Raw genomic sequence first — 25153 nt, forward strand, 5'->3', positions numbered from 1 at the left:
TCCTCTTTTCAATGATAAGGACACCAGCCTGAGGCCCTCCCACACAATGGCGGGAGATAGTGGCTGATGCTTCAGGTGGGGAATTGATATGCTAATGTCACCCTTGTCCCTTGGAAGAGAGGTGAATCCAAGACAAGGTTGGGAAAATGCTCTTTTGTATTTGAGGAAAAATCACTTGGGTCCCAGGAAACCCTAACTACCCTACTGAGAGAGGAGTTAGAGTGGGTAGTAGGCAGTTAGGGTATTCTGGGTCCCCGAATAAAAGAGAATTTCCCCACCATGTCTTGGACTCACCAGAGTACGTCTCTTCCAAGGGACAGGGGTGCTATTAGCATACTAATTCCCCACCTGAAGTATCGGCCATCCCCTCTGGCCATTGTGGGAGGGTCTCAGGCTGATCTGTTTATCATTGAAAGGAGAGCAGGAAGAAGTAATACACATCTGCCTAAGGTCTGGAATGTCCTATGTCTGGTATCTCTGTGACCTTTTGTCCCAAGGCCAGGTACCATGGAAACCAGGAATTTTCTTTGTTCATGGAGAAACATCTTTGAGGGAAACCTTTAAAAGGTGCATTCCCCACCATTGATACGGGTTCTTGTCTTCCTGCCACTATGGCAGAGCACTGGGGTCCTTTTCCTCCTGCCACTATGGCAGAGCACTGGGGTCCTTTCCATCTCAAAACCCCCTCCCGTCGCTAGGACGGGACTTTCTCTTCTCAACTTTTCTAATAAATCTTGCTTTAGAACTAAACTGTGTCCGCATGAAAATTCTTCTTTCCTGCGAGACAAGAATTTGAGGTTGCTGCCATACTCGGAGTCAAAAATCCTGCAACACTACTATCCAGTCTAACCCCTCTCACACTACAAGTGGAATTCAAAAGTGAAATTTTTAAAATGTTCATTTCAGTACAAAGCACTCTTTAAAAAAAAAATCCTTCTTCAGAGTATACATTTTCCATAAGGTTATGAATATTTCTTGCATGCACTGAATTCAAAATTTCTCTTTGCCCAAAGAAACTTTTTTGTTAATTTTGTTAATTTCACGTTTCATGACTTTTTTTTTAATTCAACTTTTTGTATGTGAGGAATGGATACACAGGGAACTGTATCCACTGGCTCAATCTCTAAAATTCTCTAAAATCCTGTTACTACTGGGAATGGACTGTGTTCAAACAGGGAAATTGCAACTCCCAGATTTTCTATGTGGGTGTTAGGGCCTGAGTTATTTGAACCATCATGGAACTCCTCCAGGGCCTGCTTTACCAGGAAATTAGTCAGGAAACCAGGGAGTCAAGCTCAGGAACTCCAAAATGGAGTGGGGAATTTTAACTGCTAGGTTTAAGGTTGATTCCTCCATGAACTTCTTGTGGTGCTTCAGTATATTGGTATGTGCTTAGTGAGATGAGAAAAAAGAGAAATCAATTGTGCAGTACGCTTTGGCTACATGTTTCAGCCCTGTTAAGATTTTTGGTTGAGGGCACTGTGGCATGCCCTAGTGGCTAAAGTCCTCGCCTTGAACGCCTCAGGATCCCATATGGGCGCTTGTTCTAATCCTGGCAGCTTCATTTCCTATCCAGCTCCCTGCTTGTGGCCTGGGAAAGCAGTCGAGGACGGCCCAAAGCTTTGGGACCCTGCACCCATGTGGGAGACCTGGAAGGAAGCTCCTGGAACCTGGCTTTGGATCGGCATAGCACCGGCTGTTGCACTCACTTGGGGAGTGAATCATCGGAGGGAAGATCTTCTTCTCTGACTCTCCTCCTCTCTGTATATCTGGCTTTCCAATAAATAAATAAATCTTCAAAAAAAAAAAAAAGAGTTTTGGTTGAGATGCAAGTGACAGACATGCAAATCCCACGAGCATTCTCAAACTGCAGTTTTCTCCACACAAGATTGGAATGGATTGGAATTAAAGCACAATGCAGGGTATTTATATAGATTAGAATCATGGACTAAGAAATGTAAGAGACAAATTTCACGTGACACTTTATAAGAAACCGATAAACACGACTCAGAGTCAGAGTTGGGTCTTTTTTTTTTACCTGTGCATCCTCTCACACATCACGCCACATCTCAGTTATAAAAGAAACTATCAAAAAAGGTGCTTGGAAAATAGGTATCATGAACAATTATGTTCAGATTTCAAAATCTTTTACACCAAAATAAACTTATCTTTCCGTTACATTTTCCATGGGCTTTATGAAGTACTCCCTGTATTTGTTGCAGAACCCTTAACTGAAAACAGCATGTATGCGTATAGTGCTTAAAACCTGGGGCGAGTGTTTTAACACAGCTAAAGTACCTGCATATCGCATCAGAGTGCCACTTCTTATCTAGCTCTGTGCTAACATACCTGGACCGCAGCCTTGCAACCCATGTGGCAGATAGAGACACCGGCTCCTGGCTTAGGTGTAGTCCAGCCCTGACAGTTCAGAGTGAAACGGTGGATGGAAAATTCTCTTTATCTCTCTTTTTCCCTACCCCCATCTCTCTTATCATTCTTTCAAATAAATAAAATATCTTAAAAACACCCGGGATAATACAAAATTTAGCCTTTTTCTACTACATGTTTCACTATTTTACCATCTTCTAGCTACTCATCTTGGATACAATTGACAGAAGATGAAAAAAAAAATGGAGTTGCAAATGAAACATTCCTAAATTGTTTTTTCTTTTTTTTTTTTTTAAGATTTAGTTATTTTTATTGAAAAGTCAGATATACACGGAGAGGAGGAGAGATAGAAAGAAATATCTTCTATCCAATGAGTCACTCCCCAAGTGACCGCCACTTCCCAAGTGACCGCAAAGGCTGAAGCTGAGCCAATCTGAAGCCAGGAGCTTCTTCTGGATCTCCCACGTGGGTACAGGGTCCCAAGGCTTTGGGCTGTTCTCTGTTAACTCCCGTTTTACTAACATAAGCTTTATCATATTAACATGTCTATTTTTAACAACAGAATTTTGAAATTCTCTTTTTTAAAAAAAGATTTATTTACTTATTTATGAAAAGTCAGATATACAGAGAGAAGGAGAGATAGAGAAGAAGATCTTCCGTATGATGGTTCACTCCGTAAGTAGCTGCAATGGTCAGAGCTGAGCTCATCTGAAGCCTTGAGCTGCTCTGTGTCTCCCATGCAGGTGTAGTGTTCCAAGACTTAAAGCCATCCTCTGCTGCTTTTCCAGGCCACAAGCATGGAGCTGGATGGGAAGCAGAGCTGTCCGGATTAGAACCGGTGCCCATATGGGATCCTGCAGATGTAAGGTAAGAACTTAAGCTGCGCAGGGCCCTGAAGTGCTTAAGAATCAAAAACGCTAAGGTGGACTATGTCAGCCAATGGACCTTAGAAAGATTTTCTCATCCTTGGAGCACCCAAATCAACAGCATTTCAGAACTATCAAAACCACTTGAGCAGAACCCTTGCAGCATGCTGCATATCATGGGATATGCATCAAGTGGCTGTTTGCCATCCCTGGGTACTGATGCTGTAAGGTTTCTGGCAGTGGCTCCTCCTCTTCTATCTCTTCTTCCCCTAGACACAGAAAAAAGAAAAAGAAAATTGGAAACAATGGTCCCATCCACTTTTCCCTATTCCTTGACCCTTCCTCACCAGTCAGTGGTCCACATGGGCATGCACCCTTCTCAACTATGTAAACATTATCCTATAAATGCAATAATAGGGCACAGCATGGTAGCCCAATGGCAGTTCTAATCCCGGTAGCACTGCTTCCCATCTAGCTTCCTGCTTGTAGCCTCGGAAAGCAATTGAAGATGGCCCAAAGGTTTGGGACCCTACACCCATGTGGGAGATTCAGAAGAGGCTCCAGACTCCTGGCTTCAGATGGGCACAGCTCTGGCCAATGTGGCTACTTGGAGAGTGAGTCAATGGATGGAAGAACGTCCTCTCTGTCTCTTCTCCTCTCTGTAAATCTGACTTTGCAATAAAAATACAACAAATGTATGTTTTAAAAGATTTATTTTTATTACAAAGTCAGATATACAGAGAGGAAGAGAGACAGAGAAGATCTTCTGTCTGATGATTCACTCCCCAAGTGAGCGCAATGGTCGGTGCTGTGTCAATCCAGAGCCAGGATCCAGGAACTTCCTCTAGGTTTCCCACACAGGTGCAGGGTCCCAAAGCCTTGGACCATCCTTGACTGTTTTCGTAGGTCACAAGCAGGGAGCTGGATGGGAAGTAGAGCTGCCGGGATTAGAACCAGTGCTCATATGGGATCCTGGGACGTGTTCAAGGCGAGGACTTTAGCTGCTAGGCCACGCTGCCCAGCCCAAAATAAATATTTTTTTAAAGTTAAATTTAATCATACACAGATGTTGTTCATAGGGTACAAGAAGCTAGCTACTATGTTTGTTGTGGGTTTTGAGTGAGATCACTCCAGACAAGTCTAGGGTTTATTAAGCAGTCTTTATTAACTGAGCTTGGTGATAACAGGGCCTACCAGAAATAACAAATCACAAATCCATATAGCAATCCAGTCAGTCAAAACCCCAAGAGGAACAAATGGTCATTCCTCTGAAGTCCACCCATTAAACTGAAGATCTATGTCCCAGCTTCCCCAACAACGTAAGTTATCCTAAGAGACATGCAACAAGTAATATGGACACACTTACAAAGCTGCAGACATTCACTTTTCCCTGGCTTCTCTGCCCACATTCCATCACTGCTAGGCCTTACCACTCCTGGAACTCTTGATACTACACAATTAGAAATACAAAGCATCTTAGAATTAACATCTTTATTGTCCCACCCAAGCAATGATCAGAGGGTAAGGAATACAGACATATATATTTGAACTCCACAGTCAGACCATAGAACCTGCAATAGAACTTCCAAACCTTCTGATTGGAGTTCTGAATCCATTCATTGAGTTGCGGGGGTTTGGTGGTTCTCAACGAAACCTGATTTGGGGTAACCCCAGACCTGTTCCTGTGTGTGCTTGCTATTACAGGTCTGGCAGAATCTGTCATCCAAATCAACATATGCACACACTGGTGGTTGCAATTGCTGGGTCAGTTCTGTCTCCAGCCCTGGTTTTTATGGAAACCAATGGGTGTTGCAGCACAGCCCAGTGCTGCCCAGCACACACTTGGCCTTCATGTAAACCAGGAGGAGTTGCAGCCTGGTTAGATCCACAATAACCCCCACCAGGCCTGCCCCCTGCCCTGGTTCCCATGCTTGCTGATATGTACAGCAGACTGGTTCAGTCTGTCCCCTATCCCATTCAGCTATTGTATATGGCAGTGAGCACCTAAGGCTAGTTCATCCGAAAGAGCCCCACTCTCCACACCAGCACCACTATTCAGTAACCACTATCCAGTGCTTGCAGGTGCCACTCTTGGACTAGCCATGCCTGCCCCAGTCCTGGTTCTCATGCTCCCCCCTGGGAGTGGCAACCCAAGAGGGAAGTGCCCACTGTTTCCCTACGGGACCCTCACCCACTTCCAGGTCTTGTACTCTCCAGGCGTTTCTGCAATTAAACTTGACAGAATTTGCCCCCCATCTGCCAGCATCTGCTAGTTGGTGCTGGGGACAAGTCCAGTCAACCCACACCCACTTTGGCTTATGCATACACCACTACATACAGTCAGCCCAGCCTGGCTTTCCACTGATCCAGCTCACATGAGGCAAACAGGTGTTGTAGCCCTGTCCGGTCTGTCTGCCACCATCCCAGCTCTTAGGCTCACCAGTGGGAGGAGTGGTCCGGCATGGGAGCTCACCTCAGTTCTTCTACAGGGCTCACCCCTCTCTTCAACCCCCTCAGGCTCACATGTGTTGGTTGAGCACTGTGGCCCAGACTGGCACGGCCCACCTCATCTTGGCATTAGTCAGTGGATGTTTTAGCCTGTCTAGGCCTGGCTCACCCCCAGATCCAGCTCATGCTGCGGGGGACTACAGACTAGCCCAGCCCAGCCAGTCCTTACTACCAGCCCTAATGGGAACTAGCTGATATCGCAGCCCTAACCAGCGTGTCCCACACACAATTCTGGTTCTCAGATCTGACAGCAGGTGATAGGAACTGCTCCAGCCTGGCTTGCCCCCTGACCTAAGCCAAATGCATGCCAGTGGTATCCTAACCTGGCCTGGTCTGGGTTGCTCCCTGTCTTAGTTCTTGTGCTTACCTGTAGGGACTGTGTTCCTACAGAAGAGTTCCCCAAGCTCTTACATCAGGACCCCTCCCTACCAGACCTCACACACACCAGTGGGTCCATGGCCCAGCCCTACTTAGTCTACCTCCTGTCCTAGCAGGAACAGTGGCCTTTCCTGATCAGCCCTCATGCATTGTCATTCTTATTGTTGTGTGCTACAGAAAAATAAATGAATCATATAAAAAGTTAGTACAAGTCATGAAAAAGGAAACACCATGTCAATAATCAATTTCAGGAATATGAACAACATCATCCTTCACAAAACATGTAAGCTTTCATTAGATTAGAACAGAATTTTCTGAAATACTTACGAGTAAGAAATTTTAAAGCAGAAACCAAAAGCCACACATTGTGGAAACCAAGTCACTGAAATACACATATTTCATAACGCAGGAAATACAAATACAATGTTTATCACATACAACACTGAAAGTCTTTAGATGAAATTTTGACAAGCCTTCTCACTTGGTCTCTTAAGTATTGTTGTGAATATATAATCGGGAATTTATTTTATTTATTTATTTTTTTTCATTTATAAAAGGTACGCTAGTTTATTTAGTCACAGATAGCTGACTGATTCAGGTGACTCAATACCACAAAGAAACCACTTTATTCTGAGTGCTCGGAATGACACCAGACTGGCAGGAGTGCTGCTTGAGGCCCATTCACAAGTTTACAAGTTTCTCATTGAGGGCAATCTGTGATTGTGTGAGATTGGCCAGGTAGGTCACCATCAGCAGGTCATTGATGTTGCTGTTGAGCATGGTCTCAAAGTCATTGGGAACTTGATTAACCAGGCTCATCAAGAAGCGGCCCACGGTGTTGTCAGCTGACACCTTCCCAGACAGCACATCCTTGGCGTACTGCAACACCGTGCTGAGGGCATCCTGGATGCCAGCGGACACCCCGCCTACTTGCCGTAAGTCACTCAACAGCCCAATCACCTTGTTGGGGCTGAAACACGTCTTCATGATCAGGTCAACTCCAATGCGTTCAGAATCATAACACACATACTTCACGGTCAGAGGTGTGACCATCACTCCCATGGTCCTCCCTGGGACACCCATCGAGGTGCTGACGTAGGCCTTGATGCTCATGCGGCCATTCTGCAGACTGGTGAATGGGGTTGGGGGCCTCCCGGCTGTAGTACTCGTGGATCAGCTCTGTGCTGTCATGGCCTGTAGCATACCAACCCAGGATGAGTTCCTTTGGAGTGACTTTTTTGTGTAGCTCATGCATGTTCTTTGCAAATTCCATGTCAACTTCCACTTCATCTTCTGACTCATTGTGTGGCACTGAGAAACAATTGGTGACCTCCACTGAGTGCTTGTCCACAGTTCCCAGCAGCGTCCCGACCACCTGGGCGGCGTCCAGATCATCCACGATGGAGGCCAGGATGACCAGGTGCAGCCTGACCACGCCGGGGAAGGGCCCCGGGAGCGCGGGCCTGGGCAGCGAGGGCGCCGGGGCTGGCGCTGGAGCTGCGGCCGGGGATGCGGCCCATAATCGGGAATTTAAACACAGAAAGGAAATTGTAGCATAGTGGCAGAATTATCAATATATACTAATGGGACTTTTATGCAAACCAAACTTAAACTGATGAGAGAATCAGGCAAGATTTCTACATAGGAGATCAACATATACAATGAAGAACTACGTACTACTAAGAAACAATATAGAGCAATATGAAAATTTAAAAAAATATGGAAATGAAATGATAATCAGAGAAGTGAGAATGAAAAGATTAATTTATACCATATTTTCAAATATTTTTCAATTCTGTATTTTAAAAGTCATTTTACCTAACGTCAAAAGCCACTACAAAGACGTCCCGGAAACGATTGAATATTCAGTGATTTGTAATTTGAGACTATTGTCACACATTTTGGGATTCTAGACTTGAAGCAGAGAGGGAAGGAGAGGCCAGGAGGTGGACTGATGTGAGAGGCAACAGCGGCCCCTGCTGTTGGAAGGCTCAAACTGCAAGAGAGGAGGCCACTTCCTGCCTGAGGTGAAGCCCCGCCCCTCACTCCCCCTCCCTCCAGAATCCTACCCCCCCTGCCCCTCTGCCCTTTGTGATTCTGATTGGCTGCGCATTTTCTGACGTGCTCAAGGTCTGTGGGAGCGGTCCAATCAGGCGCACCCAGGAAACAGAGTGAAACCGGGCGGGAGGTTGTGGGCGCCGCCATAGGCACGTTGCTGGTCGTGCTGGTGGAGAGGCGCAGGTGGCTGAGCCAGTGCTGCCCTGTGAGCTCCCTCCCCGCAGGAGCCTGTGCAGGACACCCGACTGGTGAGAAGCTGGGAAGGGTGAGTGTGTGAGAGCATCTGCTGAGGCCCCGGGGCGGGCGGGGGCCAGGAGGGGGACCTTGGGGTCCTCACTCTGCAGCACTGACCTTGAACACTAGGACTCAGAGTGGAACCCATTGTGCAGTGAGGAGGGGGAGTGCCCAGGGACACTTAGACCTTCATGTTGGGCAGGGTTCCTTTTTTTTTTCTTTTCTCTCTCTCTCTTTTTAAACTTATTGCATTATTTTCTTTTGCCTTGATTATTACATTGGGTTGAGAAGTAGCGTCTGGAGCCCCCAGCTCAGTCCTCAGTGAAGCTCCTCCTCCTAAGGGTCTGGGGCAGTTTTCTTGTTGCTCACACCAGACCAGCACAGACTCCAGCAGTTAGAACAAACAGCCTTGTTTTCCTCAGAGTTTTGCTGCAAGGTTGAGGGGCAGCATGTGGTGCTGGCGTTGTGCTTGGCAGAGGCCTGGGGTGGCACAGCGACCTTGTAGACAAGCAAAGGGGGTGCACGGGGACTCACGCAAAGGGGCTTCTCTAGAAGAACCTGAGGAAGGAGCTGTGAAGGCAGCACTACTGATTTATCCTGATGGCTTCTGGTATGTTGTCACCCATTCCCTTAAGTTCTCCCAATTGGGATTAAATGTCCCATGAGTTGTAGAGGGAATAAGTCAGGTTCAGCAGAGAGCATTAAGGCAGGGAATAAATCTCTGAATGTGCAGAACTCTTGCCTCAATGCCAAGTGCTGCTCTCTGCCCTGAAAATCACAACAGGAGTCACTATTTCCTCCAAGATACAATTCAGTAAGTTGTCTTTTTTTTTTTTTTTTAAATTTCTGTGTCACCAAATAAGCATTAGCTCTTTAGAAGAACTGTTTACTCTGAACTGTTGGTGTGGGAGAAAAGCAGTGAATGGCCACCTGACACAGCACAGGAAGGCATCCCTGCCCTGTGTGGGTGTGTGTGACAGTGGTTCAGATGACATTGGGACTCCTGTGTCTCCATCAGAATGCCTGGGTTTCAGTTCTGTGCAAATGCAGTGTGCAGCTACTGCCCAGGCTGGGAGGCAGCAGACAGTGGCTTGGGTTTCAGGGTGAAAAAGCTGACTTAGTTTGTTGTTGTGGCTGCTGCAGGCATGTGGGAAGAGAGAGTGGTTGAAAAATCAGTGCAGTAAATAGAAAAAAAAAATTAAGTTTCAAAAGTCTTAGTGTATCTCCTTTTACCTAACTTACCTGCATGCATTTTATCAGAATATCTTCAACCTGTGATCCCCCATTGAAACATTTACATTGTCCTACTATACTCTTTTTGTTTTTCTGAGTTTCAAAATACTTTGAAACAAAAAACATGACTAACTCGTCCTCTGGCTCACTCATTCTCCCTGAAAGAGACCAGTAGATTGGGGGTTTCCATTCAGAGTGGCAGCTGATGCCCTTGAACTTGAGGGCATCTGTTGTGTTCCATTTCTATTTAATATAGCTACCGCCTCAGAGCTTTTCCCATCCAGAACTCCATGCCTTGGTGACATATTAATGTCATCCAGAGAAATGATCGATGCACTCTGGGTTCTCTGAGCCTTGGCTACCTAGGGAGTAAAACCTTGGCAAAGGCCCAAGTACATCCTAGGGTCGTGAGCTTGGGATACGCAGCAGTTCCATTTGGCATCCACAGGTTGGTTTAGTCTGAGGATAATTTGTACCAACAAAGATTCTTTGTGAAGGTAAGATTTTGGTGGCCGAGAGTAATTCTCAATTTGTGAATGTGTTTATGACTGTTTTCCTAAGTTATTTCAGTGAATATTTGCAGTGTTCCTATTCTGGTGGCAGAAAGGGTAAAAAAATGTGAGTGTATTTGACTGGTTTAATAAAAAGTTAGTATTATTTGTGTTTAATATCTGGGACAAGGGTCTTTTTTGAAGTTTATTTTTATTTTTACTGGAAAGCAGATACACAGAGAGGAGGAGAGACAGAGAAGAAGATCTTCTGTGCATTGATTCAGTCCCCAAGTGACTGCAAATGCCTGAGCTGCACTGATCCAAGCCAGGAACCCAGAATCTGGTTCTTTGTTTCCCATGTGGGTGCAGGGTCCCAGCGCTTTGGGCTGTTGTCAGCTGCTTTCTCAGGCCACACACAGGGAGTTGAATGGGAAGCCAGATCACCAGTATTAGTGCTGGCACCTACATGAGATCCTGGCCCCTGCAAGGAGTGGATTTTAGCTGCTAGGATATCTAAGTGGGCCCTCTACACAACTTCTAAAAAGGGGCAAAAGACCAGAAAGAGCTGACACCTGCTATCCACTAATATCAACCTGCACCTGTATGTAGAGATTGAGCCTTGGACCCTGAAGCCTCTGCTAATTGCAGATGATGAGATAATTGAATTGTGTTGTGATTAGGTGTTGGTAGTGAATTGGTATTAAGCAAAAATAGCACATCTGATGTTATAAAACCAGTCTCAGTGAATGCAACCTTAAGTTGTAGTTAAATGTGTGATTGCATCAGAGAGTTAAGATGCTGGAGGAGACACTGCAGGCTGTGAGGAGTTCCCAGGTCTACACTGTCACATTTCTGGCTGCTTAGGATTCCCTCCATCAGTGCAGTGAGCCCCCCTGGGCACTGTGTCCTCAGTGAGAGTGATCCCCAAGGCCTGGGAACGTGGGGAAGCTGCTGAGTGTGGGTCTCCCTGTGAAGTGTAAGCAGGCTCCTTCCCAGAGCTCATTCTCTGTCATGTCCTGGTGCTTTGATTCGCAGTTTGCTCACTTAAGCAGGAATGCTGTGCCCTGATGTGGTTGTTACATCTTTGCTCTCTTGCATAGAACCTGAGTTTATGTAATGGTCTCAGCGAAAGAAAATTAAATTCTTGACAACTTTAGTTTTGCAATTTTTCAGTGAGACTGTAGCAATATCAGCTGCATACCTAGTGAGAAAAACGCCTTTGTCCGTTCAGGCATTGGTCTCTTTGATGTTCCATCTCCAGAGTTGACTGAATCCTAGTACTGTCTGACAAGTGATGTTTGTGATTTCTTAAACTGAAGTTTTTTAAGTGTTATGGTATGGTAAATAAATCTTCAAAATATGTCTTTGTTTTCTTTTTAAAATTGTTTTATGTGTTTTATTTGTTTATATTCAAGTGAGAGTGCAAGTAAGAGACAGGGCCCATCAAGGTGGCCTAGCAGCTGAAAGTCCTCACCTTGAGCACTCTGGGATCCCCTATGGAAGCTGATTCTAATCCCTGTGGTCCCGATTTCCCATCCAGCTCCCTGCCTGTGACCTGGGAAAGCAGTGGAGGACTGCCCAAAGCCTTGGGACCCTGCACCCACGTGGGAGACCCAGAAGAGCTCCTGGCTTCAGATCGACACAGCCGAACAGTGACTGCACAGCCATTATGGTCCAGGTGGAGTAAATCAGACTGTATTTCTGTCTTTTTTCTTTCTTCCTCTCTATATATGTGACTTTGCAATAAAAATTAATGAATCTTTAAAGAAAAATAAAGACTGCGATCACTACCCACTGGCTCACTCTGCAGGTGACTAAATAGCTAGTGCTGCACCAAGCTGAGTCCTGGAGCCTGCAGCTTCCTCCAGGTCTTGCATGTGGGTGATCAGGGCCCAGGCACTTGGATGATCTTCCACTGCTTTTCCCAGGAGATTCACAGAGTGCTGGGCTAGAAGTGGAACAGCTGATTCCATATGCGATGCTGGTGTTGCAGTTGGCAGCTTTACAATTATACCACGATGCTGGCCTTTGCTTTTGCTTTTGATATGATGACAGTACTTGCTTTTCATTTCTCATATGCTAATTCATTACAAATGTTTTGCATATGGGACAATATTATGGTACAGACTGGGGATAAATTCTGATTGGTGTATGAAGTATGGGCAGGGTAGAAGGATTTCAGTCTAACATTTCCTCCCGTGCACATATGTTGTGTTTCTCTAGGACTTGGTTTGACTTTATTTTCTTCATGTAGAGTTAACTGAGATCTCTGATCACATTGCTAAGTAGCAGTTCCCACTGGCTGGGCACTGATACTGTAGCATTAACTTGTCCTGATTACTGCCAGTCGGTGTGTACCTTCCCTTGCTGTTCTATGAGATTTTCCTTCACATAATGTGCTGCTGTATTTAGAATTACTGGGAAGAAGCATGTGATCCTCAAGCTTGTGTGTGAAACACTGCACCAAATATCCATGCTAATTCTTGCTTTTAAATTATTTCCTTTTGTCTTATCATTTTTAAAAATCTTGTTAGTATATTTCATTTATGAAAGTCATGGAGAGAGAGTGATCTACCACCTGCTGGTTAACTCCTTAAATTCCTACAAGTTGTGAGTAAAGTCAAGCCCAAAACAGGAGCCAGGAACTAAATCTGTGTCCATTTTAGCAGGTGCAAAGGCTTGCATACTTGAGAAATTTCTTGCTTGCATCCAGAGAGTGTGTTAGCAGCGAGATGGAATTTGTTGTGGAGTGATAACACAAACACAGACAGTCCAGTGTCGGGTGAGCGTCTCCTAAGCAGTTTCTCATCCACTCTACTAGATGCCCACATCTCCTCATTTTAACTGAATATTTTAGATGGTTGCATATTCTGTTCTCTGTGACAATTTCAAGGATGTATCTCCTGAATTTTTGAGTGTTTCTGTAGAGTCTGTAAAGTATATTTGTAAATAATCTAAACCCAATTGTAAATACCCTGTCTCATTTCTTTAGAAATTCATGTATACTCCCAATTTCTTGATAAGTTCAGGTATAGTCCCAACTGCTTTCTCCTGTGCTGTGTGTAATTTTTGTCATTCATTTACTTAGTATCAAGAGCAACAGTTTTGTTCATTTTTGGTAGTATCCTTTTGAATAAAGATTTATATATTAAAAGGCATCAGAATGGAGAAAGTGAATGTTTAGTGTCAAACACTTTCAGTGACCCGACATCCAAAAATCACATTGTACTTTTTGATTAATTTCTCCATTATTTGTTGAAAAGCATGTGAGAGGCAACAGTTGCAATGTGCTGTTCACTTTCTGATGTAGTTCCCTGCTAGTATGCTTGGGAGATAGAAGAAAATGTCCCAGTTCCTTGGACATCTGCCCCTCTGTGGAAGATCTGAATGGAGTTCAGGCTCCTGGTTTTATCCTGGACCTTGCTGCCTCCTGTGGCCCCATGGGGAGTAAACAAGTGGAGGGAAGGTCTGTCTGTCTGTCTTTGGCTCTTGCTTTGTAATTTTCACATTTAAACAAATAAATGAATTGTTTTTAAATAATCAAAAAGGAGGGGGTAAGGAAATCCCCAGGGCTTATGAAAATTTATGGTAAAGTAATAAAAATAAAAGATAAAAAATACAATTAAGATTATATATTCCTGGGAAAAAAAAAGAACCTAGCATGATAGCCTAGTTGCTACAGTCCCAAGCTTGCATGTGTCAGGATCCCATAAGGGCACAAGTTCTTGTCCTGGCTGTTCCAGTTACTATCCAGCTCTCTGCTTGTGACCTGGGAAAAAGTAGAGGACAGCCCAAAGTCTTGAGACCCTGCATGTGCATGAGAGACCCAGAAGAAGCTCTTGGCTCCTGGCTTCAGATCAGCTCAACTCCGGCTGTTGTGGCCACGTAGGCAGTGAGCCAGTGGATGGGAGATGTTTCTCTCTGGTCTCCTCTCTGTAAATCTGAATTTCCTGTTCAAATGAATAAATACTTTACAAAACAAAAATTCAATAAAGAATTTTAAAAGGCACTAAATGTATTTTATACTGTATAGATAGAGACAGTTTAAATTTTTTAGATGTTGTTACTGTTAAGCCATGATTATGATTTTTAAAACTTCCACAGAATTTTGATCCACATGTGTTTGAATACTGTCACAAGGTACAGTGCAGTATTTGTGTACATATACAGCCTAAGCTGAGTAAACAAGGGGCCCAGGCTTTCCATGTGTCTTTGCTTTTACAGTAAACAGGGTCTTCTCTTTCAGTTCCCTGCATAAGCTTATCCTATTGTGAACTGTAGTCACCGCACACTGGGATGGGACACTGGATCTTGTTCCTTCTGTGTCACTTTCTTTCCTACCTGTTCTACCTCCTTCCTTTCCCCAGGCCTCACTCTTCTCAGTCTGTAATAATCACCACTCAAAGTGCAGCTGTGAGTTTTTGACTTATATATATTTTAGATCTATTTGCATATTTTCCTGATTTTATCATATCCAATTTCATCTCTTTTGCAGCAAATAACAATATTTTATTTTGAATGGCTGAATACAGTGCTGATGTTCATTAGGGTTCATTATCAACAAAATCAGGGAAAAAGAATTCAGAAACAAATTTGAATTTCTTGATTCCAAATTCTGTGCATTTATTTCCTTCTCTTATTTACTTTCATTGGGAAAATATTAAATAACAGTGAAAAGTTGGCATTTTTATTTGATTGCGTATCTTGGAAGAAAATTTAATATTTGTAGGTTTGTTCAACTTATGTATGTACGTTATTAAATAAATATAGCATTTTACTGCATGTTTTCTGTAAGATGGTTTTAAAAATGCTTTATCCTTTATCGTGCTTTGTGAAGTATTTGGTGTATTGATTTGCATTTGTTGCCCCATTTTCTACATCCTTGGGCTAGATGCGCTTTGATTATCATGTGTGCATTTATTGGTGTTGTTGAATTCACTTTATATGAAATATGTGAGGATTTTTACCTTTGTTTTTTATGAAGCATACTGGTTTATGGTTTTTAAACTAGACTTCTGGGGTATGAAGTTGTTTCAGAAGAAATATTAAGAAATAAATACATCAGGCCCGGCGCGGTGGCGCAAGTGGTTAAGTCCTCGCCTTGCATGCCCAGGATCCCATATGGGCACCGGTTCTAATCCCGGCAGCCCCGCTTCCCTTCCAGCTCCCTGCCTGTGGCCCGGGAAGGCAGTCGAGGACGGCCCAAAGCTTTGGGACCCTGCACCCATGTGGGAGACCTGGAAGAGGCTCCTGGCTTCGGATCAGCATAGTATCGGCCGTTGTGCTCACTTGGGGAGTGAATCATCGGATGGAAGATCTTCCTCTCTGTATCTCCTCTCTGTATATCTGCCTTTCCAATAAGAAATAATAAAAATAAATCATAAAAAAAAGAAATAAATACATCGAAGTCTAATCATGCTACAATGGAGATTGCATTTTGACTTAGCAATTACATTGTGTTTTTCAATTTGAAACACAGTCCAATGTGGGTGAAGTCACCCACTGTTGATTCAGTCTAGTTTTGGAATTAAATATTGTTAGGCCCAGGATAAATTTGGAACTGTTTTTTTTCCCTTTCGATGGTTTACAATAGTTCTAGAAAATTTGGTGTTAATTTGGTATAATTTAGTAATGGAAACACCTGCTGTTGACCTTTGGTTTGAAGGGATTTTATTTCTTTTTGAAATTTATTTCTGATTCTGTTGCTTACTGTTGGTTTTGTCAGGTTTTAGTGTCTTTCTGATGCACTTTTGTAGGCTAATACTAAGTATCCAGAAATGAACAACTTATTAGTTTATAATTACTGTTGGTAATCCCTAGCGATTTATTGTATTTCTTTTTTTTTTTCCAATAAAGATCGTTTTGTCAGTATTTAAGGCAGAGTTACAGAGAAAGAGGGAGAGTTAGAACGCAAGATCTCCATCTGCTTTATCCTACTCCAAGTGACCACAATGCTAAAGCAGGAGCAGGTTGAAACCAGGAATCATTAATATTTTCAAGTTCTCCCACATCAGCACAGGGACCCAAGCCCTGGGGACATCCTCTGAATTCCAACATGCATTAGCAGGGACCTGGATCAGAAATGAAGCAACCAGGACTTGGAGTGGCATCCACAGGGGATGGTCACATCACAAGCAGTGGCAGAACCCACTTGGTCCAGATAGCCCTGATCCACTATACTTCTGTGAAAGTTGTTTCAATATCTTTGTTTTCTACTTTATGTACTTAAATCTATTTTTTTTCTTTCTTTTTTTAGATTTTTTTTTTATTTTAAAGATTTATTTATTTTTATTGTAAAGTCAGATATGTATCTATCTATCTATCTATCTATCTATCTATCTATCTATATATATATTAGGAGAGACAGAAAGAAATAACTTGCTTCTGCTCATTCACTCCTCAGGTGAGTGCAGTGGCCTGAGCTGTGCCCATCTGAAGCCGTGAGCCTGGAGCACTTCTGGGTCTCCCACACAGGTCCAGGATCCTAAGGTTTTGGGCCATCCTGGACTGCTTTCTCAGGCCATAAGCAGGGAGCTGGCTGGGAAGTGGGGCTGCCAGGATTAGAACAAGTGCCCATATGGGTATCTTGGCACTTGCAAGGCGAGGACTTTAGCCACTAGTCTACTATGCAGGGCCCTAATTTTTCTTAATGCATCTAATAGTTTATTAATTTTGCCTTTTAAAAACTTCAGTATTTCCATTGTCTTCAGTATTGCTTAATATAGTTTATTCTTTTCTTCAGCAATCATTATTTTGAATTTCTTTTAACCACTCCTAGGGTTTTTTTTTTTTTTTAATTTTTCTGGCACTTTGAGATCAGTACTTAAGTTGCTTATTTGACTTTTTGTTGTTGCTGTTGTCCTTTTAAGTGTTAGGCATCTAAAATCATAACCTTTGGTTTCTATATTGCTCTGATGGTGGGTTCTTTCTCATTGGCAGTAAGAAGTATAGTGGAAAATAAGAGTGTACTGTGGTTGCCATAAAAATACACTATAGAATGTCTGTCTTGAATCACAGTAATTCATTTCTTGTGTTTCTAATGACTGAAAGTTTAAAAGCAAGGTGGTGTTAGATTTGGTTTCTGCTGAGGTCACTCCCTGGCCGACTCACAGCCTCCATCTGCCTGTACCCTCACGTGGTGTTTCCTGTGTCCATGTGCAGCCTTTTCTAAAGGAACTTAAGGCATTTTGAAGCATTCACAGTTAACATAGTTTCTGGTAATTGCCTTCTTTAAAAAACATATTGGAAGAAAATTCAAGATTTGATCAAGGCAGGGAGACTTAGTGTTATTTGAAGTTAGAACTCATTCCTCCCCCAACATCATGAGCAGGTGAAATGCGGCCTGCACTGCAGGCGATTGCGACTGAGACACAGACCTTCACCTCCTGCTGACTGCCAGCAGGTGACATTTCGGCTTTTTCTGTGCTCAGTTGCCTGTTGCCAGAACCATGCTCAGGCTGAGTGGTGCTGAGAGAAAGGGGCCCAGGGCCTGCCAGGGTGATGTGGCTCTTTATTGATCATGAGGACACCTAGATCCCATCTTCACCATATGCAGCGTCCACTGTGGGTGAATCTCTATAGAAGCAGCACATTTGCAGTAATTTTGGATTGAAAGTACTAAAGATAATAGGTAGAAGTCCAGAGAGGATTGGTTTTCTTTTTGAAATAAACATTTTTTTTTTAAGATTTATTTATTTATTGGAAAGTCAGATATACAGAGAGGAGGAGAGACAGAAAGGAAGATCTTACACCCGGTGATTCCCTCCCCAAGTGAGTGCAATGGCCGATGCTATACCGAACTGAAGCCAGGATCCAGGAACTTCTTCCGGGTCTCCCACATGGGTGCAGAGTCCCAAGGCTTTGGGCCGTCCTGGACTGCATTCCCAGGCCACAAGCAGGGAGCTGGATGGGAAGTGGAGCTGCCGGGATTAGAACCAGTGCCCATATGAAATCCCGGTGTGTTCAAGGCAAGGACTTTAGCTGCTAGGCCACGCTGCTGGGCCCTGAAATTAACATTCTTTTAAAATCTATTTTTATTTCAAAGACAGCATTACAGAAAAAGAAACTGAAAGAAGCAGAGACTGAGAGGCATCTTCCATCTGCTGGTTCCCTTCCTAACTGTCCTCATTAGCTGAAGGTAGCTGGTGCTAGTGAAGAGCTTGGAGTTTATCCTATCCTTCCAACATAAGCACAGGCGCTCAAGGACTTGGACCATCCTTACTTCTTTCCTAGCCATTAGCAGGGAGCTGGATTGTAAGTGGAATGGCCCAAGCTGAAGCAGCACCCATATGGGATGACAGCACTGATGGTGGATGCTTAGCCAAGGATGCTGGTGCCATCTTGCTGTGTGTTTTTGTTTTAGAGGCCAGGACAGAGAGCATGGAGAGATTACTCTCAGAGCCTGGTTCCCTACCCAAATTGTTGTACCATATTAGATTAAGTTAAAACTGGGAACTAATGAGGCATGTATGGCATCACAGCAAGTTTATTAAGTGATATGGTTACCCATGTTATCCTTCAAGATTACTAGCTCAGGATTTGGCTACTTCTAATTAACAACTTCCTGGATAGACTGAAAAAATATCCCACCAAACTGGGTTTCTAAGTGTCACTATGGGAGCATAGATAGAATTCCTCATTTCTAGCTTTGACTTGACTCATCTATATACCTGATGTAACAATAATAATAAATCTGCAACAAAAAAAGAATTCCTTCTTTCTAATTTTTTCTTGACTCAGCTTGGCTTTTGTAAGTGTGGGTAGCATGAACTGCCAGATCTAAGTGTCACTATGGGAGCATAGATAGAATTCCTCATTTCTAGCTTTGACTTGACTCATCTGTATACCTGTCTTTCCTAATAATAATAGTAATAATAATAAATCTGTAACAAAACAGAGTTTCTCCTTTCTAATTTTGGCTTGACTCAGCTTGACTGTTGTGAGTGTGGGTAGCATGAACCACCAGATATAAGCTCTGTTTGCATTTCAAATAAATAAATATTTGTTACTACCTGGAAGCTATGTGTTAAATCTAAGTATTCAACATAACTGAAGTGTCTGCTTGAACTTCACATTTCAGTGATGCCCCGGGGTGGACTTGCGCAGGCAGCTGGAATGGAATCAGGCATGGTACTTGCATTCAAACCAGGCACTCTGGGTTGTGTTGCTCCTAAGCAGAAAGTTTACCACTATGTTCAACTCCAACAGTTTTTAGAAGGTAAAACTAGCTAAAAATTGATGGTGGAGCCTCAGCTATATGTTGGCGGTGAAAAACTGGGCAAATGGAGACTCCGTGAAGGACTATGTCAACCACTGGATTCTGCAGCGATTTCTTTGCACTTGGAGTGGTGAGATTGGCTGCAATTCATAACTGTTGAACTATCAAAACCACTTGAGCAAGGCCCTCAGAGCATGCCCCACATCAGGGACCTGGGATGGGTGGGAGACTGGGTGGGGTTTCTCCCTTTAAATCCTCCTTTACCTCAGACACATGAAGGAAACAATGTGGAAATAACAGTCTTACCCACTTTCCGGTAGCCCTTGAACCTTTTTATCCTAATTAACTATGTCAAGATTGTCAAAAATATAATTTTAAAAATGGGGGAAAAAACGGCTTTGCAGAAAAAAATAATGATGGTGATGATGGTCATAATTAAAAAACAATGAATTTTGTAGTGAGTTCTTAGGTGATTTTTAACACCGTAAATGGATGAAATAAATCATTTCAAAATTTTCAGGTGCATTTTACTAGGTCACACTCCAGTCTGCATTAAACATGATTTTCCTCTATAGGGTATTTTGCATTTGAATATAAATGTAACCATGAGGGATGGTCACACAGCAGTTACACAAATTACAGTGATAGTTTCAGGTCCAGAGGTTTTGGGGAAAGGAAACATTACTGTGCTTGTCTTTGAAGAATGGGCTATAAAATAAATAAATTCTTTAAAAAAAAAAAAACTATAATCAGGGCCCGGCATGCTGGCCTAGAGGCTAAAGTGCTCACCTTGAACCCACCAGAATCCCATATGCACCAGTACTAATCCCGGCAGCCCCACTTCCCATCCAGCTCCCTGCTTGTGGCCTGGGAAAGTAGTTGAGGACAGCCCAAAGCCTTAAAACCCTGCACCCATGTGGGAGATTTGGAAGAAGTTCCTGGCTCCTGGATTTGTATCAGTGCATACCAGCCATTGCAGTTACTTGGGGAGTGAATAATCGGGTGGAAGATATTTAAAAATATATGAGCAGACACCTAAGGTACATGAGAATATTTTTAGTAGTAATGAGTCAAAAAGACTAACCTTTGGTGCTTGTGTTGTGGTGTAGTGTGTTAGATCACTGCTGGTCATCCTGCATAGAATATTGCATTGCCAGGGAATAAAGGAAATCCACAAGCCCAGGGAATTGTATCATAAAACTAAGAATAAAATAGAGGGAGAAAAAAGAAGTAGGATACCCAAATATGTATAAAATTGTCAGTTGTACAAGTGTCTTTGTGAAGTTCTCTTAATTGAATTTTTTTTAAGATTTATTTATTTATTGGAAAGTCAGATATACAAAGAGGAGGAGAGACAGAGAGGAAGATCTTCCGTCCGATGATTCACTCCCCAAATGAGTACAATGGCCGATGCTATGCCGATCTGAAGCCAGGAACCATTAACTTCTTCCGGGTCTCCCACACAGGTGCAGGGTCCCAAAGCTTTGGGCCGTCCTCAACTGCTTTCCCAGGCCACAAGCAGAGAGCTGGATGGGAAGTGGAGCTGCCGGGATTAGAACCGGCGCCCATACGGGATCTCGGCACATTCAAGGCAAGGACTTTAGCTGCTAGGCCACGCTGCCGGGCCCTCTTATTTGAATTTGAAATGTAATTCTTTATTACTCAGCAAGATATACCCACAAATCAACATTAAAAATGTTGTTCTAGGGTGGGTCTCAGGACGGGGCGTCTCATGCCTGGATCCCGGATGGCCGCCATGGGCACATGGTGAGCCGTTCTCCCCGGGCCTGCTGGGTTTCGGGGGCCGCTTCCTTCGGGGTGAGTAGACCAAGGGGGGGAGGCCTCCAGGACTGGGCAGGTCCGGGGCCCACCCGCTGCCTTCATGGGGCGGTGAATGGGATTTGGGAGGGGCGCGACCTTGGGCCTGGGTTATTTAAACCTCCAGCAGCCTCCTGGCAGCTGGTGGGTCTCAGGACGGGGCGTCTCATGCCTGGATCCCAGACGGCCGCCATGGGCACATGGTGAGCCGTTCTCCCCGGGCCTGCTGGGTTTCAGGGGCCGCTTCCTTCGGGGTGAGTAGACCGAGGGGGGGAGGCCTCCGGGACTGGGCAGGTCCGGGGCCCACCCGCCGCCTTCATGGGGCGGTGAATGGGATTTGGGAGGGTCACGACCTTGGGCCTGGGTTATTTAAACCTCCAGCAGCCTCCTGGCAGCTGGTGGGTCTCAGGACGGGGCGTCTCATGCCTGGATCCCAGATGGCCGCCATGGGCACATGGTGAGCCGTTCTCCCCGGGCCTGCTGGGTTTCGGGGGCCGCTTCCTTCGGGGTGAGTAGACCGAGGGGGGGAGGCCTCCGGGACTGGGCAGGTCCGGGGCCCACCCGCTGCCTTCATGGGGCGGTGAATGGGATTTGGGAGGGGCGCGACCTTGGGCCTGGGTTATTTAAACCTCCAGCAGCCTCCTGGCAGCTGGTGGGTCTCAGGACGGGGCGTCTCATGCCTGGATCCCAGACGGCCGCCATGGGCACATGGTGAGCCGTTCTCCCCGGGCCTGCTGGGTTTCGGGGGCCGCTTCCTTCGGGGTGAGAAGACCGAGGGGGGGAGGCCTCCGGGACTGGGCAGGTCCGGGGCCCACCCGCCGCCTTCATGGGGCGGTGAATGGGATTTGGGAGGGGCGCGACCTTGGGCCTGGGTTATTTAAACCTCCAGCAGCCTCCTGGCAGCTGGTGGGTCTCAGGACGGGGCGTCTCATGCCTGGATCCCAGACGGCCGCCAAGGGCACATGGTGAGCCGTTCTCCCCGGGAGCTCTGGGGATTTGGTTCTTTGAGTTGCTGCTTAATTAGTTCCAGGTTGAACCCATTGTGCTTCTTGGACCTGAAACAGGCAGTAACTCTTCTTTAGCAAAAGTTGTAATCACTAATAATGCTGAGCACCAAATACCAGTCATGCAGAAACTATGGCTTGAGGCTTGTCCTGCACAAGTAGCTCCAACAGCTGGCCAAAGTGTCAACTGGTAATGGAACAGAGTAGATTAGGCACGACTGAGCAAACCTTAGCCCACAAGTAAAACTAGAAACCAGAAGGGAGCAGAGGTCATGCCGAGCTAGGCTCTTGTACCTGCTGGTCTGTGGGAGCCTGGGACGCTAAGCCACAGTGTCTAAGGCAGAGTTCGGGACAGGGGAGGGGCTGTGCCAAGCTGAGTCAGAGCATCCATTGGCAGGCATGTGATCTATGGCTGGGAACAGACCCGGTTGGGGAGCAAAGGGGACAACCCTAGCTGGGCTGAGGTTCCCACCAAGAGGCGCGTGGCCTGGAAGGGGGCTGCGTTCTGATCTGGAAACAGTTGTAGTCTCCCTTGGCACAAGTGTGGACTGGGATTGAATGCACCGAACTGGGCCGGACCCCGACTCCCCCTGGTGTTCTGGAGGACCAGGGCAGATGTGGGATGGACTAGGCAGGGTCTCAAACCCCTACTGAGCCATGTGTGAGCCATACGTGGGTATGGGCAAACCATGTCTGGGCTGGAACATCCAACAGCAAGAACCAGATTGGGTTGAAGGCCAGTCAGGAAAAGCCACAGTTCCTGCTATGACAGGAGGTGGACTGAGTAGGGTTGGCTCATGGACCCACTGGTAAGCGTGAAACCTGGCATTGGGAGAGGTTCTGATGGAGGAGCCTGGGCAACGCCTCTGGCAGGGCACAGACCCAGCAGGTAAACGCAGGAAACATGATAGGAAACAGCCCAGAAAAAGCCATGGAAAACTACCCACTGGCATACAATTGGCAGACGTGGGGGCAAGACCAGGCTGAATCTGTCCACGTCATCCACTGGCAAATCCAGGCACCAGTGTGGGTCGACCCAGGTTCGGTCGCAACAAAGACTAGTGCACATTATGGAATGCCGAGGTGAGGTTGCCTGTACCGGAAGGGACCGCAGCGCCCAACCAGCCTGAGAACAAGAAAGGAAGTGGGCAGAGCCGGCAGGGGAATAAGGGAGGGTTCCTTTGCTGGACAGCTACTTCCACAGGAGAGCATGGGCTGGGATGGGGGCAGACCAGACTAGGCAGAGCTACCACACCTGTGCGCCTCATGTGGACTAGATCAGGGAAAGGCCAGGCTGGGCAGATTATTCCTACTGGTGCAAACAAAATTAAAGTGAGCGAGGTTTGTTTGGGCAGCATCAACTGGAATCTGGGAGTGGGAGAGGCCTGGGAGGGAAATAGTGGGCTCATCCCTCTTGGGTTACCACTTCCATGGGAGGACATAAAACTAAGACAGCGGCTGGGGTGGAATGGGATGTGGGACAGACTGGATTACTGCTACACTTACTGGCAAACCAGGGTAGGGGGTGGGCCTGGTTGGGGTTACTGTGGGTCGCTCCAACCTAGGCTACAGCTCCTGCTGGTTTATGTGAGGGCCAAGTATGTGCTGGGCAGAACCAGGCTGGACTGCAACACCCATTGGTTCCAGTGGAAGTCGGGAGTGAAAACAGAACCAACCCAGGAATTGCAACCACCAGCTGATTGGAGCGATGGACGGTGCCAGGCCCTGTACTTGTTAGCACATACAAGAAGTTTCTTTGGAGATCTTCCTAATCTAAATGCTGGACTCAGAACCCTAACGAAGAAAAGAGAGAAGACAGAACAGGTCAACCAACCATCTCAGCTATGATGGACTATGTCAATCAGTGGATTTTTCAAAGATCTCATAGTGCTTGGAGTGGCAAGATTGACAGTGATTCATAACTGTGGCAATATCAAGACCACTTGAGCAAGAACCTCAGAGCATGCCCTATATCCTGGACCTGGGGAGGGTGGGAAATTGGGTGGGCTTCTCCCTTAAATATCCCCCTTTGAATATGAAGCTAACAATATGGAAAACATACTAGTATTATCCACTTTCCTGTAGCCCTTGAACCTTCTTACCCTAATTAACTATGTAAAGAATGTCAAAATAAAATTTATTAATAAGAAAAAAAAAAAAGCAATAGGCCAGAAGTTATACTTCCAATTCACAAGTTACATAGGCTTTCTATCTATACTGGGGAAGCATAGGACCGGGTCGAAATGCAGGGTGTTTCATAAGAAATGTTTGTCTTTATGATTAAACTAAAAAAAATTAATTTCCAAAATTAAAAAAAAAAAAAGAAATGAATGAGCAAAAAGAAAAAAAATGTTGTTCTAGATACAGTATGTTTCTTTGCAATCATTTTCATAAATGCTATATCTGTTTGAAAGGTAGATAGCAGAGAGGAGGAAGATGTTCCATCAGTGGGTTGATTCACTGCCAAGGTGTCAGGGCCCTGCCATGCTTAGTCCAGCAACAGGAATCCATCTAGGTTTCCTGGGGGGTTCTTGGAACCCACCCACTGTGTTCCAGGCATAATAGCAGGATACTGCATTGGAAGTGTTACATAGCCAGTAGGCATAAAAAAGGCATGTGGGTATCAGATCTGATCTATCCCATACAGCAGCCCAGCTTCCTGTATCATGACATTCACTCATTCGAGTCTAATGGTTTTCTCTCACTGTTGCCATAATGTAACTCTGTAATAAGGTAAAGTAAAAAAAAAATTCTCAAACTATGTTGCTGTCATATTTATGGATGTCCTATGGGCTAAGGCAAATGAAATGGCAAAGTCAAGTGTCATTGAGGGTTTAGGAACTGGGAAGTGTAGCAGACACAGAAAGATCTTCCATCTGCTGCCTCACTCCCCCAGGTCACCACAGTGGCTGGAGCTGAGCCAAACGGAAGCCAGGAGCCAGGAGCTTCTTGTGAGTT

At 45.0% G+C, this 25153-nt stretch overlaps 1 protein-coding gene across 1 annotated transcript; it reads right to left on the minus strand.

Moving 5' to 3' along the window:
* Positions 1 to 6677: 6677 nt before the first annotated feature.
* On the minus strand, positions 6678 to 17565 carry LOC121166021 (eukaryotic translation initiation factor 3 subunit F-like). Its single transcript, XM_040995051.1, is given in 4 exon segments — positions 6678 to 7272; positions 7274 to 7637; positions 11712 to 11730; positions 17533 to 17565. Coding segments are annotated over 4 exon segments (867 nt in total). The 3' UTR covers positions 6678 to 6821.
* Between the last annotated feature and the right edge of the window lie 7588 nt (positions 17566 to 25153).

Source organism: Ochotona curzoniae, unplaced genomic scaffold (genome assembly GCF_017591425.1).
Source record: "Ochotona curzoniae isolate NIBS_2020 unplaced genomic scaffold, NIBS_Ocur_1.0 contig_908, whole genome shotgun sequence".
Classification (NCBI taxonomy): Eukaryota; Metazoa; Chordata; class Mammalia; order Lagomorpha; family Ochotonidae; genus Ochotona; species Ochotona curzoniae.